Source organism: Drosophila subobscura, chromosome dot (genome assembly GCF_008121235.1).
Source record: "Drosophila subobscura isolate 14011-0131.10 chromosome dot, UCBerk_Dsub_1.0, whole genome shotgun sequence".
NCBI lineage: Eukaryota > Metazoa > Arthropoda > Insecta > Diptera > Drosophilidae > Drosophila > Drosophila subobscura.
The window spans coordinates 730,213-743,053 of NC_048535.1; the positions used below are offsets into that span (position 1 = coordinate 730,213).

Consider the following 12,841-nt stretch of genomic DNA (forward strand, 5'->3'; position numbering starts at 1 on the left):
ACACACAAAACTGCGAAAAAAAATATTTTTTTACTCAGTGTATAAGGTTTTACATTAAACTTCTAATAGGGGCGGTTAGTATATTTACAACGAATATTTTACAAATGTAAAAGGGAAAAGTACATATATAAATCAATAATTTAAACATACTTATATATTATATATAAAAATATATATCTATAAATATTTATATTTAAGATTAAGTAAGTTGCTCCTTAAAGAAAAAATATATACATATATATTAATTATCCGTATTGTGTTCGAGAAAAATATAATATCTTAAAGGTACATTTCATAAATCGACTTTAATCGGCTTACTCTTTTTACAGATTAGTAACCAACCAAGACATTAATGCCGAGAACCTTAACTTTATATGAGAAATGAAATATATATAAAAATAAAAATATATACATACATAGCAATGTATCTTTAACTGGTTATATAATAAATTTTTCGGAAAACGCGTTGACTTCTTTTAAAACCGCTACTCACAGCATTTGCAAATGCATATGAGGGTTTCATTTCACTATTTTGCAGAGATTTTAAGCTGGACGCCATACCACACTTATTTGCGAATCGAGGAATATAAGCAAAGAATTAATCTTATATTACTAAAACGTCCTGAGCAAGCTAGTAGTCTAGAAATAAAATAAGTTCAGCAAACCTGGTCTCCTGGTCCTCACGTGTTTACTTGCTCTTAAATGACGTTCCTAGGGATCCGAATTTATCTTCCTCTGGCTCGTAATTTTTTACTACGTAGAGCATATGCCTGATGGGATAGCATCGCCCGCTCGACAGGTTTTTCTCGTGATGTTTCCGGAATATTGTGGAATATGTGGATGTGGATGGTTTCTATGCGATATAGCTGTACATTTGTTTTTCGCTTTAGCTTCTATTTCCGCAATATATGAGGAGATATATAGGTGTTAAATATACAAGAAATATGTTATTGCATAAAATTAATTTTTATACCCGGTACTCGAATAGTAAATAGGTTATATTGTATTTGTGCGCAAAAGGGGATGTACATATGTATGTACATACATATGTAACGCACAGAGGGAAACGTTTCCGACCCCAAAAAGTATGTACATACATACATATATACATACATATATTCTTAATCAGCATCAATAGCCTAGTCTATGTCTGTCTGTCCGTCTTGTTTGTCGGCTAGTTCTCAGAGTCCATAAGAGCTTGAGCCACCGAATTTTGCCTCCACCTTGCTGTGATATCATACTAATACAAGTGTATACAAAATATTAGCCCCGCCCCCTTCCGCCCTCACAAAAAGGGCACAAAACGCCCATATGACCATATCTATCAGATCACTGGGATTATGGGATTAGATTGGATCATTTTTATAGCCAAAAGGAATAAATTAATTTGCAGTGGCCACCCCCCACCCCTTCCATCAGCTTTTTTTTCTGCACATTATCTCATTACACACTCTGATTCGGGCAGTGCACTGCCCAAGGGGAGGGATACGAGCTTAAAGAGTGTGTTGGCGTGAGAAGTAATGTACATGTAGATGACAAGTAGAAAAAATTTGTGACGCGTAAGAAGCGTCGCACACTTTTCCTTTGAAAGTTCCGTGTGTTCTTCCTCTTGAACCCTTTCTTACTTTTTAACTAAAAGGTAATTCCACATTCATATAAGTCGTGTGAAACCGATACAAAAATCTGTTTGCTAGCGGCTGTACATCGAGCATTACTCATTTCAAATATCTGAAACCTTTCGATTAGTCCTAGAAGAGCAGCAGCACCCTTCCGCCAGGGTACCTTGCAAGCAGACCGTAAACATTCTAAAACGGAGACTAAAAAAGAGACCACATATAATGGATGTTAAATTATCTTAATTTTCTTGTAATTGAATTTATCCCATGTTTTAAATCGAATTTAAATTTTTTTTATATATTTGCAAGACAAGATGTGGTATGAGTTCGATACACAATTTATCGATATGTCACGTTCTATACACACATCACCAGCCTTTATTCATGTTTTAAATTCTTTCGTCTGTTTACTTGCATTTTTTTTCCATATGCCAGTGCCGTGCTGGCCTACAGGTATGGATGTTTCTATTTAAGACTGAGAAATTGTAATCTCATTATCGTGTACATAAAAGCATTTAATTCCTCAGAAAATCACAAATGCATTCGCTCAAGCTATTCATGATAAGCATATATGTACATACAAACATATGTATGGATGTATGCATGCATTTGCGTCTGTACTTCCAAATATGTAAGTGCATGCAATTTTTCTGTTGCCGGCGATACGAAATGCAGAACTAATGCATCAAGTGTACTATTTTAATACAGATACATCACAACATTTATTTGATCGAAAAGTAACGTTTAAAGTGCTCTGGATCCCACCAGAAGCCATCTTATTGTACATACACATGTACATATGTACATACAGTAAGACCACATATTATTCGTACACCATCATCACCCTAGTTTGAACACCTATGTATAACTTGGCGTACGGTCAACGTAAACAGAAACAGTTAATTTTGTATCAAAGATAAACATATCTACCATATGTTTATGAAAAAAGTTAAGAAAAATAACTTAAGGAAAACAGTTTTTTTTTTTCGCACATAAATTATTCGTACAGCCGTCCGATTGCTTAAGTAAAATTCAAAAATTAAAGGTAACTTTTACAATGAAAATTTTTGTTTGCTATATTTAGTCTTTATGATAACTGAAAGCCCTAGCAAACAATCTATCTCCCAAGTTATTGGTGCCCCATGAATTAATAGTGACCCTCTTCACAAACAGTACCGGTTGCAATAGCTCCCTTGATACAATTTTGGGCTTCCGTATTATTTTTTTATAAATTTTGCCACACAGGCTTCATGGAACTCAACTTTACTAACCGTAGTAAAATTTTCAGCTGGTTGCAGTTTTAGATGAGACAGATTTGATCCAAAAAAGATTAATTGCTGTGTCATATTTTTGGCTGGGTCAAGTTTGGCTTCGAATTATTACCAAATGGAATGACACAAGGATGCCAATTGTTACTCAAAATATAGTTTAATACACCCTTTTTCATATTTCCATTAAATAAGACCACTCGTAAAGCTCCAGCTCAAAAACAACACAGGTAAAAAAATAGGCACCCTCCGATGACCCATACGATTTTTCTCAAGATATGTTAAATTTTTTTTTTTTTAATGTCTGGACGTTGGACAATCCAAAACAAAAATGAAACTAACTACGGGAGAGGTAGGCTAGCATAAGAGATTTAAGAAGAGGAAGGGAGTTAGTTGAGGATATAATGTGGTAGAGGGAATTATAATCCGAGCACAAAACCCTAAAGGGTTCGTGTGAGGCATAATTCGATCTACATAGTGGAAGGGACAAAGGAATAAAGTTTCAATTGGGTCTAATGGGAATCGTAAAGTTTATGCGGCTCAGCAAGTCAGGGCTGTCTACATCCCCCCTGATCAAGCTGTGCATAACAATTACACGAAGCATTTTTCTACGATTAACCAAGGATGGAAGGTTTATTAGAAGTAGTCTACTACGGTAGGATGGCAGTCCCACAGTTGCAACCCAGTTGAGTCACGCAGGGCAAAAAGTAAAAAGTTGTTCTGTACTGATTCAATACGGTCCTGATGTATGTTGTACTGAGGGCACCATACACATGAGCCGTATTCTAAAATCGGACGAACAAACAAGATATAGAGAGTCTTCGTTCTTTGGCTTTATTCACCATGGTAGAAATGTGTTCAGAAAACTTTAACTTGGGGTCTAGTTTAACACCTAGATCATCAACCAATGTAATTCTCTCAAGAGAACTACCGCAGAGGGTGTAAGGAGCCAGGAAGGGGCTGGAGCGATGAAAAGTCATTACTTTGCACTTCGAGGCATTAAGGTGTAACATATTTGCACCACACCATGACTGAAAGCTATTGAGATCAGATTTCAAGCGAGAGTGAAATGAAATGTCCTTATACTGGACACAGAGCTTAACATCATCCGCATACATAAGTACTCGAGAATTTGTTAATACAGAAGGTCATTAATAAAGAGTGTGAAAAGTAAGGGACCTATATGGCTACCCTGTGGTACTCCAGAAGTAACCATAACAGGTAAAGATAAGGAGTTTTTGAAAAGGACTCTTTGAGACCTAGAACACAGGTAACTAGAAGTCCATCTCAAAAGATTGGGCGGAAACCCTAGAAGGTCAAGCTTTTGTGCAAGAAGAGAATGATGTACAGAACCGAATGCCTTACTGAAGTCAGTGTAAATAACATCCGTCTGCAAGTTACCTTGGAAGCCATTAAAGATAAAGGAGGTGAACTCTAGAAGATTAGTGGTTGTTGATCGTCGCCGTATAAATCCGTGCTGAGCTGGAGATATAAGTGATTTGCAAAGATGTTGCAAGTGCGGAGTTAAAATTTTCCGGAAAACTTTTGGATAGACCCATGGCGAGATTAATTTCTAGAGAATGTGATTTGACTAGTGAGTTCATCTAAGACATATTTTTGATTGGTTGGCCTTGCGAAAATAAATTTAGCCTATGATGATCCCTGCTGTATCGGTCATCGGAGGGTGCCAAGTGTTTTACCTGTGTTGTTTTCGAGCTGTAGCTTTACGAGTGGTCTTATTTAATGGAAATATGAAAAATGGTGTATTAAACTATATTTTGAGTAACAATTGGCATGCTTTTGTCATTCCATTTGGTAATAATTCGAAGCTAAACTTGACCCAGCCAAGAAAATGACACAGCAATTAATCTTTTTTGGATCAAATCTGGCTCATTTAAAACTGCAACCAGCTGAAAATTTCACTACGGTTAGTAAAGTTGAGTTCCATGAAGCCTGTGTGGCAAAATTTGTAAAAAATAATACGGAAGCCCAAAATTGTATCGAGGGAGCTATTGCAACCGGTACTGTTTGTGAAGAGGGTCACTATTAATTCATGGGGCACCAATAACTTGGGAGATAGATTGTTTGCTAGGGCTTTCAGTTATCATAAAGACTAAATATAGCAAACAAAAATTTTCATCATACAAGTTACCTTTAATTTTTGAATCTTACTTAAGGAATCGGACGGCTGTACGAATAATTTATCTGCGAAAAAGGTCTTTTTTCCTTAAGTTAATTTTAATAAGGATACCATAGATAAAAATTAAAAACTTTTTCATAAACATATAGTAGATACATATGTTGAGCTTTAATACAAAATTAACTTTTTCTGTTTACGTTGACCGTACGCCAAGTTATAGGTGTTCAAACTAGGGTGATGATGGTGTACGAATAATATGTGGTCTTACTGTATGTACATGACATTTACAATAAATATATTCAATCAAGCTATAGCCTTCAGCGAATCCTTATACTTTTGCGAGTGAATGAACACATAAGAAAAATTTCTAAATAAATCACAGAAAATTTGACAGTATTTAATAATATTAAAATAATAAAAATGTTTTACTGTTTTTTAGAGTTCAAATATGGCTATGCTTCAAGGAATCCAAACATATTTTTCGACACTTAGTCCTTTGGCCGAAAGTATTTCCCGCGAACTAAGTCAGGCGAAATCGGCTTACAGTCCAGATGCTTGGACTGGCTTAACTTTGTCACAACAGGAAAATATTGTCAACAATCATTTTATAAAACCTGAAATATATATTAAGTACTTCAATAAGACTAAACCGGAAGCTTCACAGATATATGAAATCGATAGTTCTAAACTGGGAACACAAACCAAAGTAAATATATCTAAGAGCGGCCACCAGCACTGGCATAAAAACGACGTTATATATACCTTTAACGGTAAAAACCTGCACTCCTTTATATATCAAAATGTGGGTCTGAAAGTTGTACACGATGAAAATACAGGAGATTACCGCGATGAGCATTCGTTCCCATTTAGCTACCGAACCAAATCCCAAATACATATTCCAGAGGATTTTAGTGATAATACTGACATAGATCCGGGTTCCACGGATGTTTGCAATCAAATCATCATTTTGAATGTCGAAAAGGAAATGATGCACGCTCAGCCAACAACCGGCCTAAGTGTTGAAGAAGAAATTCATAACAAAAGTCCCAGGGTCTCGTCCGTCCCCGAATACGATCGACTAAATCACAGAAGATATGAAGACGGAACATGTAGCTTTAATACAGATGAAAAATTAAGTCTCCTATCAAATTTTGGGTCAAAAAATAGTATCGCGTCAGATTTATCTGATGAGCATGAATCCAAAGATCTCTTTCAAGAAGAAAATGCTAAGCTTCTAACCCCAGCAGTGCACATCCCTCAAGGCTTTGATTTCTTAAGCAATTGGTAGGGCCCTATCACTTATATTTGATTATAAAATGATTAACAATAAAACTTACATTGTCAAGAATTTAATGTTTGAATGATTACTGTTTTTTTGGCTCGTGCGAATTCAACAAATGCAAGTTCTTCCCAGTTTTCATCACAATCAAGTGCTTTACCAACCAGTAAACTTCACTTTACTTTTAAAATTAATTGTTTAAAATAAACAAGAAAGAGCTAGGTGTATCTTTGTGAGTGACTCGCATGACGATTTCTTGCATTAAGATTAGATGCATTAAGTGATGTGACACTTTAATAGAAGAAAGAGATAAAATAAAAAAGTGCCCTTTCTTTTAGAGACTCATAATTACATACATATATAGACAATTATACTTACTAGAGTTCTCTCAAAAAAAGGATTCGAAGTAAAATTTAAACATTTTCTAAGATTTTACCATAAAAGGTTTGGTTTTTAATGTATTTGAATGCATAGCTAAAAAATATTGGTAGAGATAAAATATAAGTTACCAAAAACAAAATTTATAATTTACGTATCGACTCCATAGATTTCAAATGATCTATGAACAGGCACACTCCAGAACTTGCATGTCACTCCATGTTGAAATCTTTAGCTTATCGGTGTGCTCTTCGTCCACATGCAATATTTCTAGGACTTTGAGCTTTGAGGGGGCACAGCAGGGACGAGGAGCTCGACTGCTATCTTGTTGCCATATAAGACTTTGTAAGAGTGCATGGTGATGGGCAGGATTGTGGCGCGGTGGACAGCGGCCATGGCAATAGCCAGCATCAAACATTTTTGGTTGTAATATGAACTCAAAGCCCTTTATGTCCTTGAAGACCACATCTAACTGATGTCTACAGCATCGTTGGTGCACTTTGTAGCAACTATTATTCCACTTTTCCCTACGCCAACCCATGTCTTGGTCCGAACGATGATGGAAATAGCTGTCGCTTTTATTATTAGTCAGCACTAAATGTTGCACTCCGACTTCGAGGTCACCTGCACGATGGCTTTGCGTGTCCCCATGACCGATGATATTTAGGACTGGCATAAGATGAAACCTGTCACTATCCGGAGCTGATGACTTGGCAGATGCAGATGTTAATGGTGCGAACGGGTTGACATCGCTTAATATGCGGGCTCCTATACTCCTACATCTATCGCATTGAATCTCTATACCCAAATTTTCATGACTCTTGTTTAACCAGCCACGAACTGCTTTCGTCACATCAAATTCCAGCCACTGGGTGCGGGTTTCTTCGTAGCGCATGTTTTCAAACTCAATTTTACGGGAGGCAAGTAACCTTCGTCTACTTGATGAAAGAAGTTGATATACTTTGAGATTCAATTTGCGAAAATGGGCGCGCCCTCGGCTCTTGGATTCGTTACGCTGCTCTACGTTAAAGTCAATGACATCGCCATCGCCGGCATTACAATTTTTGTTCTTGTTCTTCATCGAGCTATCATTACCGAAATTGCGATTGAATTTTCTTTGGCCAGTTGCTGTTGCCTGAAATTTTCGAGTATTTGTCGCAAGGGCTGAACTATAGAGTAGCATTAGCCTTACATTAGCCTCGTCAATTTTATCATGGTGAAAGTTGGCATCATTTACGTTTGTCAGTGGAAAGTGCAATAGAATATTGGTCTTATCCCTTTGGTCAAAATGGATTTTTTCATTCGATCTTCCTTTCTTTGTTTGTCTTAATACGGCCAGGTTCTTGACAGATCGTTTATGACGCCGTCGTTTCTGACTTATGTCGTTAAAACTTTTAGTTACAATGCTTAATATGTGTAAATCCGTAAGGGGGGACGACGCTACAGGTTCGTCACTTAAATAGCTGACCCCTCTTACATGGTTGGTTTTAAGGCGGTCTAAGTATTCAACGTATTTTCTTGAGTATTCTACTTGACTTATGTTCACCTGTAAATACAAAAATGACATTAAATAGAATTTAAAATATGTACATACACATGTATATACATATGTACATATGTATGTTCACATGCTGATTTACTCGTTTACTCGCACAATTAAATGTCAATCATACATAAATATGTACATATATTCTTATTCCTACCTTTCTCATATCTGGAAGCTTTTTTAATCCAAGACCATTCATTACCAGTAGCTTAAGTTTTGATTCATCAATCCGGTTCCCGTTTGGTGACTTGTTGTTATAATTTTTTTTATAATTGTGACTATCAGCTTCCTGTCCGGCATTTCTTATGTATCTTTTACGGATATTCTTAATTGGAATACTGTTATTCTTCTCAACTTCCATTACTGAAATGTTCACGTGGGTCGACTGGGCCTCAGGGTGGCTTAGAATAATCAGACTATATTTATTTGAACTTGCATTAAATGACGATACGCCTCCACCTTCTCTTCTTCCTCTTTCACTACTTTGTATACTATTTTTTTGAGAAGAGATATTTATGCTTCTTTTAATGTTATTTCTTTTGGTTTGAGTTCCAGTTGATTGTAGTTGTTGATTGGTTAGCCGTATCTGAATTCCATCGTTTAAAGTTTGTAATTGCATACTTGTGTAGTTATAGCCCATTTCCAGGCTATCTTGTTGCCTGAACTCTTGCAGCGCATGGGGATTGTCGTAAACGTTAGAATTTGAATTTGACGTTGGGCCAATAATAGCTTGACCATTTGCTTGCAGGGTCAGGATTGGAAATAGGAATATAAAGACTAGCCATACCTGTGTTAAATTGTACAGTGAATACTTTAGAAATTTTGTGGGAAATGTATGAACTATAGCGAGCTTGGATCGAATCTGATTTGTACTCGACGTTGATATACGGTTGTTATATCTGGCACCTACTATATTTGCAGAATGACAAAAATAATAGTGGTAAAGAATCCATCTGGAACATGTCGTCTTGTTACGACACAGGTGTCTTTGTCTCATGTGGCGACAGGTCAAGGGGCCATTTTTTGTACCCCTTGTAAATGTAACGCATTTATACAGGCTACACCTCTTCGGTGCGTTTTGGTAATTGGCCGGAAAATTTGGTTTACTCTCTATTAACATGTTTCTTCCACATGGCCATCAAGTTGCCTGTGTTCAAGTTGATCAGTTCTGAGTATGTAAATTCACACATATAAATTTTATATGTAGGTTCATATGTACATAAGTATGCATATATACGACAACGCACATTCCACACGTCATCTGTACAGTATGTTGCTAGAGCATCTGTTTTCTTCCAGATTCAAGAGTTGAAAATGCGGATGTACATACGTATGTATGTCTGTTATGTCGAAATGCCGACTAATTCAAGAAAACAACACAAAATACTGTTCCGTTTTAGTATAAATAAATAAATGAATGATCAGTTTTTATCAAAAATTTGTACATATTTTTGTCTCTTTCACATTTATCAACAAATGCACGTCACGGCGGCAGAACCTGTTCGCATGGTACGGCTACGGTTCGGGCGTCAACACTTAGCTTAGTCGACTAAAATACCCGATAGCGAATGCTTACTCAACAGCAGTATAAACAGACTCTTCTCTCTCTTGGCTCTCACACACCCGCACCAACGAGTAGACAGACACAAACACTCGAAAAACAGCGATTGAACTATGGGAAATTTGACCACTTTTTCTGGTCAAAACTAATTTTTTAAAAGTATTTAATGTATTTTAATCCGTTATATAGAAAAATCTTGATCTTTAATGTTACACAGTCCACCACTTTAACAGAGTACCTAGATACAATTTTGGCTGCTTAACAGAGCTGGTCGCTAGCTAGAAGCATGCGCTGTTCACACGGAAGTAATTGTCAAATGAAACAATTTAAGTAACATTATTGTCAAGCAGTCTAACAAGAGAAACTTCGTGTAATTGTTCATCGCTTAAAAATTCGAAATTTGTAACGAAAAGTTAAGCTTAAGTTTTTAGGATAAACCTGCAGAGCTGTTTGCAACGTGTCACTCGTAATTTGCAACGTAATTGTTCATCGCTTAAAAATTCGAAATTTGTAACGAAAAGTTAAGCTTAAGTTTTTAGTATAAACCTGCAGAGCTGTTTGCAACGTGTCATGGCAAAGCATGAACAAGCGATGAACATTTACACGAAGTTTCTCTTGTTAGACTGCTTGACAATAATGTTACTTAAATTGTTTCATTTGACAATTACTTCCGTGTGAACAGCGAATGCTTCTAGCATGCTTCGGCAAAATGCAAATGAGACATGGCATTTTCCATTGCATTTACGCCCTTCACCAGTTTTGATAACGAGAAGAAATCCTAGAAGATAAAAGTAATTGATTTTAACGTTTCTCGAGGAATTGGAAACGATTCGAAAGCAAATATGCTTATTTGCAAAACTGCTAAACAATCGTACAAGTTATTATACCCGGTACTCGAAGAGTAAATAGGGTATGTTGTTTTGTGCACACAGAAGGAGACGTTTTCGACCCCATAAAGTATATATGAACATATGTACATATATGCTTGATCAGCATCAATAGCCGAGTCGATAAAGCCGTGTCTGTCTGTCCATCTGTCTGTCCGTCTTGATGAGCGCCTGGACTATAAGAGCTAGAGTCACCAAATTTTGTGTGAAGTCTCATTTGATATCACACTGTTACAAGTGTTCGCCCCCTCATAGAGCGAAACGTAAAAACGCAATTCCGTAGAGAATCGGCATATCTATCAGATCACTGAATAATTAATATAGCCAGAATGACGATATTACTTTCCAGTGGCTAGCCCCCACCCCTTCAGCTGCTTCTTTTTATTTTTTGCAGGGGCGAGCTAAAAGAGCGCTTATGTACGATGCACTACTGAGCATGAAGAATTTATATAAGGAGGAGCCGTTTTTCGGGCCCGTTTTTCACGTATTGATGCTGCTTTTGAATGCGAGTGAAAGGGTTCTGCGCAGTAAGTGTGAGTGAAACGAAACTATCGTCCTCACACAACCTTTCGCATGAACAAACGAGCAATCACTGAACATTTAGAGACCGAACACACCCAAATAATTTCTTCATGGTACCGGGTATAAAAGTTGTGACGCGTAAGAAGCGGCTCAAACGTCCCTCCTCGTTTTCAACTAGCTTTTCGTTTTTTAAATGCATACATACATACATACAATCCCATAAAGTAATATCCAAAAAATTAGTCATTAATAATTGCCAAAAAATGTTTAAAGATTGCCCATAGTGGATTTAAGATTCGGATCCGCACACAATCACGTTTTAAAAGGTACTTCCATGTGTATATATGTACTTGTATGCTTGAGTACCTCCATGAAGAAACTATAAAGGAGGTCTCGTCGGTGGCAGAGTTACTCGTTGCTTTTCCTAATTCTCAGTGCTCGTTTGCTTGTCAATGCGGAAGGTTACAACGAGAGCCCTTTCACTCGCACTTTTTACTCGCACTATTTCCTAATTTTTGCCGACGAGACCTCCTTATATAGTTTCTTTATGAGTACCTCCATACCATAAAGAAACTATATAAGGAGGCCTCGTCGGTGGCAGAGTTACGCGCTGCTTTTTCTTACTGTCAGTGCTCGTTTGCTTGTCAATGCGGAAAATTACAGCGAGAGCCCTTTCGCTCGCACTTTTCACTCCTACAAATTTCTTAATATTGCCGACGAGACCTCCTTATAGTTTCGTCATGCTCCATACAATGTATGTACATACATACATATAATTGCTTTCCATTTAGTGAATACCCCAACCTACATCTTTTCGTTAGCGTATGTATACATGAGTACTTCCTAAAGCTTATGGTAAATGACACTCACTTAAATGTAATTCTAATAACTGAGTACTAAAATTCTACCAAATTTCGAACTCATCTGTCAAAGTACATACATACATATGTACATACATACATACATATGTGCAAAATATATCAATAATGTTTTATTCACACATGCATATTTATGTACATATGTATGTATATGTATTTATTTACCTATTTTCATAAATTTAGATGTACATAAATATCTATTTATATATAAATATACATACATACATATGTACATAGTTTCTAGTTTTCTTTCAGGCCAGTTGCTTTTGGGGGTTAAGTAAATGCATATGGATTTCAAATCAAATCCATACACTAAATACATATGTATGTATGTACATACATACACAAGTACATTGACGGATGGAATCGGTGCTTACGTTTAGATCAGCCCTCGCTGGTTCATGTTGCTATAGAATTTTGCATTCTAATAGCCATGAGCACTTTTCATTCATGGGACTTTCTTGTCTGTAAATGTTGACATTCGTCTTACCTCTTTCAAAATATTTGTACATACATATGTACATATGTATGTATGTATTTAATGTCCATTGGTGAATGAAAATACATATGTGCAATGGTGTATACCTGTTGTAAAATGTTTCTTGTACGTATGTACATATGTATTTATGTAACTATAAACAAACTTTGATGGTTTGTTAATATTAGTATGTACATAGAACATATGTATGTACATACATATGTGCTTAAGTGTGCATTTAAGGTAATGCTCTATATTATTGTTATAAAGCAGAATTGGCCGCACTAC

The 12,841-nt window shown here is 36.4% G+C and overlaps 2 protein-coding genes across 3 annotated transcripts; one reads left to right on the plus strand and one right to left on the minus strand.

The window, feature by feature from the left end:
- Window positions 1-1,978: 1,978 nt before the first annotated feature.
- LOC117902934 lies at window positions 1,979-6,375 on the plus strand. 2 transcript variants are annotated; one of them, XM_034814538.1, is made up of 2 exons: window positions 1,979-2,069; window positions 5,463-6,375. In XM_034814538.1, the coding sequence occupies exon 2, from the start codon at window positions 5,473-5,475 to the stop codon at window positions 6,310-6,312; it is 840 nt and encodes a 279-aa protein (XP_034670429.1). In that variant the 5' UTR covers window positions 1,979-2,069; window positions 5,463-5,472; the 3' UTR covers window positions 6,313-6,375. The 2 variants fall into 2 exon arrangements, with proteins under 2 accessions (XP_034670429.1, XP_034670428.1); XM_034814537.1 differs by lacking the exon at window positions 1,979-2,069 and adding an exon at window positions 2,197-2,247 and having other exon boundaries at window positions 5,464-6,375.
- A 483-nt stretch (window positions 6,376-6,858) lies between these two features.
- On the minus strand, window positions 6,859-9,780 carry LOC117902933. Its single transcript, XM_034814536.1, has 3 exons — window positions 8,905-9,780; window positions 8,385-8,865; window positions 6,859-8,227 (listed from the first exon to the last, which is right to left on the minus strand). Exons 1-3 carry the CDS (start codon window positions 9,345-9,347, stop codon window positions 6,863-6,865), a joined length of 2,289 nt encoding a protein of 762 aa, XP_034670427.1. The 5' UTR covers window positions 9,348-9,780; the 3' UTR covers window positions 6,859-6,862.
- Between the last annotated feature and the right edge of the window lie 3,061 nt (window positions 9,781-12,841).

Bases quoted from the DNA above. Each gene is read 5' to 3' on its own strand.
- LOC117902934 (XM_034814537.1), top strand. From the start codon at position 2,212: ATGTATGCATGCATTTGCGTCTGTACTTCCAAATAT. The intron at 2,248-5,463 runs GTAAGTGCATGC...ACTGTTTTTTAG, and splicing joins GCGTCTGTACTTCCAAATAT to AGTTCAAATATGGCTATGCT.
- LOC117902933 (XM_034814536.1), bottom strand. From the start codon at position 9,347: ATGTTAATAGAGAGTAAACCAAATTTTCCGGCCAATTACCAAAACGCA. The intron at 8,866-8,904 runs TGCGCTGCAAGA...TAGCCTGGAAAT, and splicing joins AACGTTTACGACAATCCCCA to GGGCTATAACTACACAAGTA. The intron at 8,228-8,384 runs GTAGGAATAAGA...TTGTATTTACAG, and splicing joins AGCTTCCAGATATGAGAAAG to GTGAACATAAGTCAAGTAGA.